Consider the following 13,068-nt stretch of genomic DNA (forward strand, 5'->3'; position numbering starts at 1 on the left):
TATAAAATATTTCAACTTTATTTACAAGCAGAACCCTGGCTCCCACCCCAGCTTTTCAGGCTTTGCTCTGTGGGAAGAGCTAGATGAGCAGGGACACTTCTGACAGGTCCAGAGCTCAGGAAGATGAGCATGTAGACTCCTCATTTCTTCTGGGCTTGTGCCCGAGCCCGCTGAATCTTGTCGGCCGTGGCCCCATCTGTGGCTCCGGTGCAGTGGGACAATACGAGGCTCATCTCCGCCTCATTCCGGTGCTCAATGGCAACATCTGCAGCCTGAGCCACATCCCTGCAGTTTGAGCAGGAGGGAGATAGTGTTGAGCTGCCCAAGGGCATAAATCGTGCCTCTCCTCAGCCCACTGGCTCTGCCACCCAGCACCCCAGGGCTCTCAGCAGACATACCCAACGAGGAGCAAGGCCTTGACCTTCTGCTCAGGACCCACGCGGGAAGCATACTTCTTGGCCTCATATTTATTGTGTTGCTTCATGCAGATCTCCACAAAGGGCTTAGGAGAAGAAGGTGGAAAGACATCAGGTAAAGCCCTCCTGTTCTCTCTTATGAGCAAAGCCTGTGTGTGAAGTCACATCAGTTATGTCTGCTTCTTTGCGACTCTATGGACCATAGCTCTCAAAGCTCCTCTGTTCATGAGCAAAGCCAAGTGGATACATTATCCCAACGTATTTTATATACCCTTCCATCTGTATAATCCCCCCGATTCCTATCCCACACACATACAACAGTTGTGATCTCAAAACTCTTTGGGTGAAAACAACCTACCCCAAGCTCTATTAGAGCTTTGAGATCAATTATTTCTATGCGTCCACCATCCACCGTTACCCCTCACAGCAGGCATTTCCCATCTTCCCAGGGCCTGAGGTTTGGGCTGTTTATGGCTGCCCTTATTTGATCAACCTACCACACCTCTGAACTGCCTGCCACAGAAAACAAACAGCTCAACATCCTCCACTGCTTTGCAAATGTACTCTCCCTATACCCCTTCCTCCCCGCCAAAGGACTTTCCTTCAGACACTAGTGTCCCCTGTGGCCTTCCTTGGGGAAAAGCAACTCAGTCTCCTTTCCTCCATTTGCAGGCAGACTTGGGTCCATCCTCCCCTGTGCCTGACTCAGAAATGTGCCCACCAGTTCTGTAGGATTGCTGAGCAGATAGGTGAACAGACCATTGGAGCCTGGCCATCTCCCCAACATTGCCTCGCTGGAGATGGGCTGGAGGGAGGGCCCCACCTCACCAGGTAGCCAATGGGTGATTTCTTGCTCTTAGAAAACTTCTCTAGCTCCTCCCAGTCTTCTAAATCTGCCAGGGCAGTCAGCTTCAGCCACCAGAGCCTGTGGGAAAGCTGGGCATGGAGGCATTGCAGGAGGGGTAGGGGGTCCCAGGACCCAAATGCAGATCAGGCCCTCATCTACCTCTTGTCAGGGATGCGAAAGTCACGTGCCAACTGCTCCGCGCGCTTGTTTTGGCCACTGAGAATGAGGGTGGTGACTGTGTCATGTAGAGACAGGTCTAAGAACCGGCCCCCCAGCTCATCTTCTAGGCGTCGCTGAAGCCGTAGGAGCCGCATCTGATCCTCTGTAGCCTGGGAACAGGGATATGGTGGGACAGGGATGAGAGGGACAAGGAAGGAAGACTGAGAAGTGAGGAGAGGAGGTTCTTAGAGAAGAATGGGCCAAACCTTGGCTGCAAACTCATTCTTGGCCTTGTAGAAGGCGTCGGCTGCCGTCTGTAGAGCTGCAACTCGTCCCTCAATTCGCTGCAAAGGCCAAAAGGGAGCTCATAGCACAGAGAACCTCGGCCGTCACCACTCATGCTGCAGTTTTCTCCCCATCCCTGTGCCTAGGGTCACCAGTGCCAGCTTTTCCTGCTGGGAGCACTACACTGGTGTCCCTAATGGGAATGACTAGCTCCTCTGGGACCAACTTGTGTGCCTCACATCTTCTCAAGCTCTCCCTCCACAATGAGGACGAAATGGGGTGTGTGACACATTCAAGGCCTAGACTCCTGGAGAAGAAGCCAGACCAATGGCCCAGTTTGTGGGCCACACCTGCCCTGTGGCCCTCAGACCTCCTCTGCAGCGTAGCTGGCTCGGATGTGGAAGCTGCCCAGCTCCTGGTGGTTGTCATCCTGGTTGTAAAGGTCCTTCAGCGTCTCCAGCTCCTGATGCTTACAGAACTGGGGACAGCAGGTGGGCAGTCAGCAAAGCCAACTCAGGGGCTCTGCAGGCTCCACCCCACCCTGCCCCTGCACACACCTGTCGGTACAAACTTAAGGCCATAGGCTGGTTCCGAAGCGTCATGAAAAAATCTCCTCGGTTCAGCTCATTCTTCAGGTGCAGCAGCACTGTGAACACTGCGGGACGATAAGGTGGGATGGGGATCCAGCCCAGCCCCTTACTGAGCCCAGGGTTCCCAGCCTCGTCCTCACCCAAACCCTGCTCACCCAGATCAGTATCCCCACTCTCGATGGCCTTGCTTAATGCCAGTTTGCTCCTCTTCATCTTCAGGAGAAGGGGAACTTGCTCCCCAGAGCGTGGCTCATATTCCAGCAGCTGTGGGACGAGGAGGAAGACACAGAGAGAAGGAGCTGGCCTGGGAGCCTCTAACACCCACATCAGAGCATCCAGGGAGGGCTAAGCGCCCACACCTTGATGGCCAGCTCCGTGCGGCCACAGCCATAGGCTCGTGCAGCAATGTCAGAGTAGGAGACACCAGGCGTGTCCCCCAGCTTCTGATTAATGGCCCGAGCAACATCCTCGTCAGACACATCCTTCTGTTGTACCTGGAGAGGGAAGGAAGTGTCACCAATCTGGCTCTCACCCCTTAAACCCAACCCCCACTGCCTTGATCAAGACCTGCTCTTTCAGCTCTACACTTATTTCCTACACCTCACCATGGCCAGTAAACCCTGAATTGCCCTTGGACTCTGTTCTATATCCTCACCTTGTAGCAGGCCCAGTGGGCCAGGATTCTGCTGACGCCCTGCACTTCAGGAAGCCGCAGGTACTCACATATCTGAATGGCCAGGGGGTAAAGCCTCCGCAACACAAGCCTGGCAGACAAGGGAGGTAAAGGGCACAAGGGATAAAGTAAGGTAGAAAGAGGACAGAGTGGCCCCAGTCTGTAACCCCAGCCTCCCTGATCCCAAGGAAACAGATCACAAGCAGTGATCACAAGAGCACAGCAAGGGCTGTAATGTCCGCCCACCTACAGCCCTCCGCCCAGCACCCTTGGGCTTGCTGTACCTGTCTAGCAACACCTGGATAGTGAGCTGCTTGTATCTGTATTTCATTTAGTTAAGGATCCAGCTGGGAGGTAAGTCCTATTTGCCAAGGATCTCTAGGTGACATCTCCATCCCCTTGCCCTTCCACCCCTGGAAGTAAACACCCTGTCAGCACACTTGAGGATACTGGCTATAGGTGAGGGGGATTCCGATGTGATAGTCCCGAACGGCATTGAGTACACGAAGGTCCCGACACATGCGCACAAAGCTGTCAGGTGGAAATCTGTCCAGGAAACACTTTCCGAAGGAGGCTGCCTAAAAAGGGCCAGAGAGCAATGAAGGGCTTTCCTCTCTGCCAGCCAAACCCTGCCCTCCCTCCAGCCCTGCCAGCCAGGCCAACCCTGAGCAGACTCTTCTGCATATCTGGCCAGTGCTCGTGTCCTGCAGCCTCGATGCACTGCTGCACAGCCTGGGGCAGCTGCCCCAGCTCCTGGATCTCCCGCAGGTACTCATCCGCCTTCTGGCTCTCTTTCTGGGGTGGAGAGAAAGTGCCAGGGACAGTGCGTCATGACCGAGAACACCTCTATGTCTGGCTCCCAACCCATTGGGCTATGGTGGCAGGTTTGGAAGGTTGCCGAGGCCGGAGCCCAAATCCCCTCAGCCCCACCACCCAAGGTGTCCACACACACCCTCAATCAGCGCAGTTGCCTATGAGGCCTTGAGATTTCTCGATAGAGCCCTGATTTGTGACTAGACTGGAAGGGCTCCCTGCACCTCCCTATCACCACACAGAAGACACCGAGTCCCTTCAGTCCAACTGAGCCAGCTCTCTCTACCCCAGCCCGCATCAGCCCATGTCCTGCCTGAACCCCTGTCTTGAACAGTAGCACTTGGCTGCAGAAACGGGCTGGGTCAATTAGGGGAAGGGAAAGGCGAGTGGCTTGGGGCCCCAGGAGAGGCCCAGGGCTTTACCTCATATTCTTTCTGAGCCTCCAACAACAGCGCTCCAGGGGCCATCGAGGCTATTTTAAAGATCTCCTCACTGGCCACTAGGGAAGGAAAATGGTGAGTGGGAGACAGGGGGGTAAGGAAACCCTCAGCCCTGCCTCAGTGCCCTGATTCTGCTCTGGGGCACTGGTCTGGCAGCTGTGGTGCTGAGGAGCCCCTGTCCTGGTCACTCAGTGCTCTTATGAGGGCTCACCTGGAACCTCATGCAGGAACTCATGGGTACTGCGGGAGAAGATTCGGACTCCATCCAGCTCAGGCACCAGGTAGGAGTCCTCATCTAGCACGAACCTGAGCGTGGTCAAGGTTCCTGAGAGTAACCAGGGATGGGGTGGGGCAGGCCACCCTCCCCTATCCCCCAGCAGCCCTCCAAGGATATTGGATGCTCTCAGGTGCATCGCCCACCACCATTAGCCGCCTCTCCCAGGCCACCACAACAGCCCTCTCCTTGCTGCGCGGACGGCTACACCTGTGCACACACACACATCTGGGATTAATACACAGGATGCCTGGCCCACAGTCATGTCTCCCACATCACTGTCTATATCACTTTGCCTTGGAGAACTCTGCACAGGCTTGCTGCCCTTTATATGACTTCTCTGGCTGACTTATTTGCTTCCCTCTCTCCCTGTGCCCATCAGCTTCCTGGCACACCTGGGGCCCACCGGGAACTGGGGTTTCCCTCAAATGTGCACTAGCAGGGAAGACAAGATTCGAGCTCTGCTTATTCTGGTCAGTAGACAGGATGAATCAATGTGTCCCAGGGGACAAGGCTATGTGCATGTCCACTCCCATAAGAACAACACCCCTCCCCCATCCTCACCAGACCATCTGCTTCGGGGGGGCCCGGATGTTGCAGTTGAACTCACACAGCTTCTCCTGAAAGAGTGCAGGGAATGTCATGGCCCTATCCCAGCCATCACCAGTCTGGTTGAAAAGTCCTTCCCCTATGCCCCAAACACCTTTCCTAGACAAGACATAGTGCCCTGAGAGATGTGCCTTATACCTTGAGAGATGCTGTCCCCATCCAGATGTAGCCTGTGTCTGTGAAGAGCGCCAAGTGTCTGTAGGTGAAGGACACAGCCATCTGCAGGAAGCTGCTCACTCCTGGGGCCAGGCCAGGCGGTGTCTGGGGCAGGGCCAGGGGGAACACCAGACTGACTGACTTTTCAGGGTCTCCCACTGGCTCCCCCAGTCCCTCCGGTTCACTCCCAACCCCGGCTCCTCACCACCGCAGAACAGGCCGCATGGTCCAGGAGGTAAAGATCAGGCCCTACAGCCAGCAGAATGTGCGCCACTCGGTCCTGGCACACTGTGGTCCAGCATGAGGGTGCACTCTGCAGACCTATGGTCGTGGAAAAGGACCACCTCAGACTGCCCAAAGCCCACAGTTTCTGCCTCTGATGGTCCCATGGACAGAAGGCACATCTGTGGGCAGTGAATGCTGCTCCAGGGGTGTCAGGGCTTACCTGGCACCTCTGGCATCCGGCGGAGTTTGAGGTCACCCACGTTGGCACTGAGGGTGAAGCGGTGGGCTCCTGTGAGGATGGCCACCCCAGAACCAAACTCAGTATGGAAGATCCGGGCATCCAGAACCCGGTTCTGGAGCACCTCCTGGAGAGAGGGGTTGTGGGTTGAGGGAGTGAGAGAGTCCCAGACTCCATCCCTTTTCCCCATCCCCCAGGGCCCCCTACATTGCCCATGCTGAAGTGTCTCCGGAAGTCACCATGCAGCCCATAAACCAGCACAACTCCGTCTTCCTGCACGCAGAGCAGCTCCTCCTCAGCTGACCAGCCCAGGGACACCACGGGCCCACTCTTCCACTGCAGATGAGAGAGAGGCTCCAGAGGCTGTCCTCAGGATGCAGAACCCTGTAAAGCCCCCAGCCCCAGGGAAGGCAGGGTGCTCACCAACAGACTGGCCAGGGGCACCCCGGAAGCTGAGTAGATCTCAAGAACAGGCCGGGCACTGGCGGGCTTCTCCTTCCGCCAGGGGTTCCTCAGCAGTGCTGTGGTTTGAGAAGAAACCTTCTGTCCTAGTTGCACAGGCCCAGGCCAAGCAGGCCTATGAACTAGTTCCAAAGGCCCACACCACATGTGGCAGGCCTCACGAGAACCACAATTAAAAACATCTCAGTAAGGTGGGGTGGGGGTAGGTAGCATAGGTCAGCAAGAACCACTCAACAGCAAGGCCCCCAGGAAACAAGGACCCTGAGTTCATCCCATGGTCCCTAAGCATGCAGTGGCAGAGGGGTGACTTACCAATGGGGCCCCCATAGGGTGCAGCAGCCACTAGGCAGTCCCTCAGTTCCTCCTTCAGGTCCCAGTCCATGCTATACAGCTCATATTTCCTGGCCACACAGAGACAAGCAGAGATCAGCCTCGTCATGACCTTGCATCCACACAGAGTGAGCACCAGAGGAGCCCCCTAATGCTTCCAACTGTCCTGCATAGGCCCCCTCAGGGGAAAGGAGGAGGGTGATGACTAGAAACTGCGAGGGACATCCTAGGGACAGCAGGCGAGGAAGCAGAGGGTGTTGGGAGGGCAGGCTATGTTGCCAGTACGTAGAGCACAGACTGAGGCGGGACTAGGGTGAGGCGGTTGGCTTGGGTCTCCATTGGCAGAAAATAAGACCCTGCAGGAGGGCCTGTCAGCTTAGGCAGACTTTCTTCTATTTCTGGTTCTTAACACTGAATCTGGCTATGGGCCTTATACCCAGGGCTCCAGCCTGTTGATAATTAATTCAATTTTAGAGGTACTGAGTGAACACTGCCTGAAACAAATCCAAGAGGAGCTCCTTAGCGAGCCCAGAGCTGCGAGAGTTGTGGGCTACAGATGCCAATCTGTGAATGCTTGACTCAGAGGAGGTAACCGAAATTACAAACTGCCACAAGATGACTGCAATCTGAAATGTATATGGATCACCGAGACATGTGCTGCATGTAGGAGGAGGCTTGAAGAACACCATAATTAGATGGTTGGAGGCAGGAAAAGGGTACAGAGAAGGAGTGGACACTCCTCCAGAATACAAGAGAAGACAAAGTTCAAGAAGCAAGGTATTTCAGCTAGGATCATTTCAGGAGCCTTCCCATTGAAGACCAGGAAGATGCCCATCGTCCCTCTATTTTAGGATAGGTAAGAATCGGATTTATTTAAAAAGCAACACACTCCACAGACAGAGAGTGGGGTCATCTCAGAAGGTGAGAGAGGCTCTATCACCTCTACTGACATTCTTCTTGGAATTCTAGCCAAAATAATTCAGGAGAAAAATGGCTTGCTAGCCAAAATAAGAGGAAAAAAAAAAACAAGAAAAAGAAACAGGTTTCCATTTTGAAGAAAGAAAGAGATTGCTATTTATCAGTACAAATGATGAGACTACCTACTTAGAAAATCCAAAGCAGTCTATGAAACAATGAAAGAAAGAGATCAGTAAATAATGAACAAAAATCAACACATTTTCTATACCAATGAGTTTTCTATACCATAGCAAGAATTAGAAACATAACTTTTTAAAAGATCCTGACTGTGATATCAATAAAACTTTTAGATATCTAAGAATAAGCCTAATAAAATTTTTTAGCAAAATCAAATTTCTTTACTCAAGGATAGAGAAGACATGGGGAAATATTCTAAAGGATCTATAGATGGGTAAGAATTCCAATAAAAATCAGCCCAACTTTTTGGTGGGTAGGGCAGCACAAACTGATTCGATAGTTCATTTGAGGGGTGGAGGAGGAAGATCATCTGAAAGAGAAAATATTTAAGAATATTTGAAGATATGAAAACAGATATATATCAGATACCAAATACACTTAAAAGCCAAGGTTAATTAAAACTTGTTTTGGCACAGGAATAAGCAAACAGATCAGTGGAAGAGAAGACAGTTCAGAAAAAGACTGGAGACTAGACAGAGGTTGTACTGAGTTGGCCAAAATGTTCCTTTGGCTTTTTAAGTAAAAATAAAAAACACAATTTTCAACTTCACCAACAACTTTATTGAACAGTGTATTTACCATTTTGTTCCACTACCTTCTCCCATTTTACAGGTAGCTTCATAATTTCATCTTCCCAAAACTTTAAAGATTTATTTATTATTTTTGGCAGTGGGAGGCATTCGTCGCTACATGTGCGCTTTCTCCAGCTGCAGTGAGCAGGGGCTACTCTGTTGCAGTGCCTGGGCTTTTCATTGCGGTGGGCTTCTCCTGTCCTGGGGAGCACTGGTTCTAGGAGAGCAGGCTTCAGCAGCTGCAGCACAGGGGCTCAGTAGGTGTGGCTCGCAGGCCGGAGAGAGTGGGCTCTGCGGTTGTGGCACACAGGTTTGGCTGCTCCAAGGCATGTGGGATCTACCCAGAACAGGGATCAAACCAGTGTCTCCTACACTGGCAGGCGGATTCTTATCCACTGCACCACCAGGGAAGTCCTTCCCAAAACTTTTCTCTTTGACTAAAGAACTCTTCCAGGTGACCTTTACCTTCCAAGGAATTGAAATTTTTTCCCACTAAGAGAATTCTGTAAAGACCAAAATAAATGGACATCCAAAGGTGCAATGTCTGCTGAATACAGTGGATGCCTCAGACCTTCCTGCCAAGTTGTTACAGTTTTTGCCTGGTCATCAAAGAAATACATAGTCTTGTGTTATCTTGACAGAAGATTATGTGTTTCCTATTGACTAATTCCAGACGCTTTTTGTCAGAGCTGGTCTAACTGGGAGCAGTACTTGGAATTAATCATTTTTCTGGAAGGAACCTATAATAAAGGACTCCCTTCCAATCCGCCAAATACACAATCACCTTCTTTAGATGAAGACCAGCCTTTGGTGTAGTTGATGATGGTTCATTTCGCTTGTCACATGATCACTTCTGTTCCACATCATTACAGAGTATCCAATTTTCATCATCTGTCACAATTTGTTTTAAAAATGGAACATCTTCATTAAATTTCACTAGAGAATCACATGCGGAGATATGATCAAGAAGGTTTTTCTTCAATTAACTCACGGGAACCCAAACATGAAAGCAATTAACGTAACCAAGTTGGGGACTTCCCTGGTGGTCCAGTGGTTAAGAATCTGCCTTGCAATGCAGGGGACACAGGTTTGATCCCTGGTGAGGGAACTAAGATCTAGCATGCCACAGAGCAACTGAGCCTGAGAACCACAATGAGAGAGTCCATGCGTCACAACACAAGATTCCGTAAGATGCAATGAAACACCACTAAGACCCAGTGCAGCCAAAACAAAACATACCCAAGCTGATGCAAATGATTTTCTATGCTTGATTTGGATATTTTGAATATGTTGGCTATCTCCCTCGTGGCGTAACACTGATTATTCTCAATGAATGTCTTGATTTGATCACCAGCAACTTCAACTGGTCTACTGGACCATGGAGTATCATCCAGTGAGAAATCTCCAGCTCAAAATTTCACAAACTACTTTTGATATGTTCAGTCAATCACAGCACCATTTCCAAATGTTGTACAAATCTTTTTTTGTGTTTCAGATGCATTCATATTTTCTTGAAATAATAAAGCACAATATGCTGAAAATGTTGCTTTTTCTTCCATGATCAGTATTAAAATGGTTACACAAAAATTCATCAATTTTGGTAAGTTTTTTTTAAAACACGCATGCTGATATGACAGCTGTCACAATTGCACTTATTTCAAATGAAGTTAAAGGCAACTAAGTGCTACTAGAACCATCTTACAGAAAAGACTGAAGGCGCCTTTTGGCCAACCCAATGATAAAGATAACATTTCAAACTGGGGCAAATTGATACTTGCAATGAGACAATGGGCCATATAGGAAGAATCACAACAAATGCTATTTCATTACTTAATCTCTATAATAAAATTTTCTAGATGAAATTCAAGATTTAAATGTTAAAAAATAAAGCCACATCAGAACAAAATCTTGTTTATTTTTACAATCTCAAAGTAGAAAACAAATTTCCTAAACACGATATACAGTCTGGAAGTCACTAAGAGAAATAACAAGTGCTTCTAAATAAAAATTTAAGACCTTCTGTATGCTGCTGCTGCTAAGTCGCTTCAGCCGTGTCTGACTGTGTGTGACCCCACAGACGGCAGCCCACCAGGCTTCCCCATCCTTGGGATTCTCCAGGCAAGAATACTTGAGTGGGTTGCCATTCTCCAATGCATGAAAGTGAAAAGTCAAAATGAAGTCGCTCAGTTGTGTCCGACTCTTAGTGAACCCATGGACTGCAGCCTACCAGGTTCCTCTGTCCATGGGATTTTCCAGGCAAGGGTATTGGATTGGGTGCCATTGCCTTCTCTTAAAACCTTCTGTATACTTGTATATAAAAGGTGTAAAAACAATACATATTTATACTTACTTCTACTTGAAAAAAAAAAGACTCTGGAAAAGGTTCTAAGAATTAATAACAGTGGTTACTTGCAGGTGAGGGGTGGAATCAGTTGAAGAAGAGAAGAGATGGTAATGAGACTGAGCTTTTAAACTACAGTCATAGTTATTTATTAAAATAATTAACATTAAAAAATCTTTATAGGGACTTCCCTGGCAGTTCAGTGGTTAAGACTCCACAATTCAGCCCTTGTTGGGGAACTAAGATCATACATGCCATGTGGCACAGCCAAAAAAAAAAATTTATATGCTGAAGAAATCTATCAAAAACAAACTAGGAAGACAACTATGAGAAGGGGGAAAAAATGAAAAAATGTAACACATGTGAAAAAGGATTGCTGTTCTTTAAAATACAAAAGGCTCTTAATTAATTGTAAAACAAAATGAAAAGAAAGATGATCTAAGGTTGTATGATAACTATGTGAAAATATTTTAAAATGAAATATAAAAAACTTGAGACTATAAAAGCTGATATTTTCATAATGTGAACTATGGAAAATTCTTTCAGTACAAGACACAAAACCCAGAAATTACAAAGGAAAAGACTGATAGACTTTATAACATGAACTTTTAACATATGTATGTTAAAAATTAATACACATGCTTTCCTTGTGGCTCAGCTGGTAAATAATTCACCTGGAATATGGGAGACCTGGGTTCGATCCCTGGGTTGGGAAGATCCCCTGGAAAAGGGAAAGGCTACCCATTCCAATATTCTAGCCTGGAGAATTCCATGGACTATATAGTCCATGGGATCACAAAGAGTCAGACACAACTGAGAAACTTTCACTTTCACTTTGAAATGAACACAGGTTAAATAAAATGAGCACTCCATAAAAATTAAAACATAAAAGTCAAGTGACCACAGTGAGAAAATTTGTAACAAAGAGTTATTATGGAGAACATGTAAAGAGCTCCTTTACAAATCAACAGAAAGAACACAACAGAAAAATAATCAAAGGATATGAAGAGACATACTTAACAACTAGGTAAATATGAATTTAAAAGTTATCTTGATGTTTTGGCCATCTGAATAGCAAAAATTAAGAGGTTAATAAATAACATGCAATATTGCTGAAGGTATGGAAAAATGAAAACTTTCTCACATATTGGGAGTGTAAAATGGTTCAACCCTTATGGAAGAAAATGAAGCTCTACATATCCAACTTTTAAATGTGCACACACTCCAACTTAGCCATTTCTTTTCAAAAATCTAACCTATAAAACTACTTGCACAAGTACACAAAAGTATGACTACACTGCAGCATTGTTTAAAATAGTTCCAAAAAAACAAATCCTGGGGAAAAAAAAAAACTTCTTAAATGCCCATTCAAACAAGACTGGTTAAATAAACTATTGTATGCCCATTCTGGGGAATATTTTGCATATTTTCCATTAACAAAGTGACCATGTATATTGACATGAAGTGACCTTGAAAATATATTAAGTAAAAAAAGACACAATACAATGTAGTATGAACAACATGAATCCACTTATGCAATAAAAAAGTGAGCACACATTTTTACAGGCATATTTACATATACTCACGTGTATGTTTGTCAATACAAAGAAAAACTCATAGGCCTCTACACTAAGGCAGTGTGGAGAGACAGTGGTTACCTCCGGAGAAGGTGGTAAATGGGGGAGGGGAATAAGGAGATGGACAATTTGGCTATATAGGCTGTATCTGGTCTTTATCACTAGGTCATATCTGACTCTGCGACCCCAGGGATATAGTCCACCAGGCTCTTCTGTCCATAGAGTTTTCCAGGCAAGAATACTAGAGTAGGTTGCCATTTCCTTCTTCAGGTATCTTCCCAACCCAGGGATCAAACCCACATCTCCCACAGAGGCAGGCAGATTCTTTACTGCTTTACCCATATACTTTTGTTATTTATTTGAACTTTTATACCACATATGCATTTCTTCTGACATTTTGTTACTAAAATCCTTAGATGAAATCTGATGGAAAGATAGATATTTAAACAGACCTAGCATGCCAGTTATCAATTCACTGATGCTCAGCTCCCTTCCATTATGTTTTCTGTGGTTAACAGATGGTATTCTTTTAAGCATTTCTCCTTCACAGTGAGCATGATGTTGAGCCTTCTCAGCAGAGGGCGCTGGAGGAACACTGCATGAGGAAAAGGCTCTTCTGATTCCAGCCAAGCAGCTGTAGCAGCCAGGATGTGAGGACATCTGGTGATGCTCTGACCCCGCCATGCAGCAACCTCCAAGGCTCGCCCGGACTGACTCCCTGGACAAACACAGCATTTCTGGCTTCTTGCCTCCCCCAGGGCCTACTCCTCTGCATGCCACAATGCCTGGCCACTGGTTCCCCTGCCCATGCCCTGGAGCATTTCCACTGACCCTCTCTGCACAACCATGCACCCAAGTCACTAGTTGTGGCTTGCCTTACAGATACTGTATGCTCCAGGCTACCAG

General features: G+C 47.9%; 1 protein-coding gene across 2 annotated transcripts in view; it reads right to left on the reverse strand.

Moving 5' to 3' along the window:
- Positions 1-13,068, reverse strand: part of VPS16 (VPS16 core subunit of CORVET and HOPS complexes) — a 26,533-nt gene continuing 13,465 nt past the window's right edge. The window contains exons 2-24 of one of the 2 annotated variants that reach the window (XR_011247945.1): positions 6,500-6,588; positions 6,149-6,246; positions 5,933-6,061; positions 5,708-5,852; positions 5,468-5,583; positions 5,245-5,367; positions 5,062-5,117; positions 4,618-4,707; positions 4,435-4,529; positions 4,206-4,282; positions 3,634-3,765; positions 3,421-3,548; positions 3,255-3,290; positions 2,953-3,061; positions 2,657-2,791; positions 2,453-2,561; positions 2,265-2,362; positions 2,078-2,185; positions 1,689-1,766; positions 1,423-1,592; positions 1,245-1,352; positions 399-502; positions 1-285 (exon numbers count right to left, since the gene is read on the reverse strand). Coding sequence is in view for 1 of the 2 variants with exons in the window: in XM_069546601.1 (XP_069402702.1) it covers positions 141-285; positions 399-502; positions 1,245-1,341; positions 1,423-1,592; positions 1,689-1,766; positions 2,078-2,185; positions 2,265-2,362; positions 2,453-2,561; positions 2,657-2,791; positions 2,953-3,061; positions 3,255-3,290; positions 3,421-3,548; positions 3,634-3,765; positions 4,206-4,282; positions 4,435-4,529; positions 4,618-4,707; positions 5,062-5,117; positions 5,245-5,367; positions 5,468-5,583; positions 5,708-5,852; positions 5,933-6,061; positions 6,149-6,246; positions 6,500-6,588 (2,467 nt within the window). In the remaining variant the exon portion in view is untranslated. The remainder of the gene's footprint in view (positions 286-398; positions 503-1,244; positions 1,353-1,422; positions 1,593-1,688; positions 1,767-2,077; positions 2,186-2,264; positions 2,363-2,452; positions 2,562-2,656; positions 2,792-2,952; positions 3,062-3,254; positions 3,291-3,420; positions 3,549-3,633; positions 3,766-4,205; positions 4,283-4,434; positions 4,530-4,617; positions 4,708-5,061; positions 5,118-5,244; positions 5,368-5,467; positions 5,584-5,707; positions 5,853-5,932; positions 6,062-6,148; positions 6,247-6,499; positions 6,589-13,068) is intronic. The other variant, XM_069546601.1, reaches the window with a different exon arrangement.

The sequence above is a fragment of the Ovis canadensis genome, chromosome 13 (assembly GCF_042477335.2).
Source record: "Ovis canadensis isolate MfBH-ARS-UI-01 breed Bighorn chromosome 13, ARS-UI_OviCan_v2, whole genome shotgun sequence".
Lineage (NCBI taxonomy): Eukaryota > Metazoa > Chordata > Mammalia > Artiodactyla > Bovidae > Ovis > Ovis canadensis.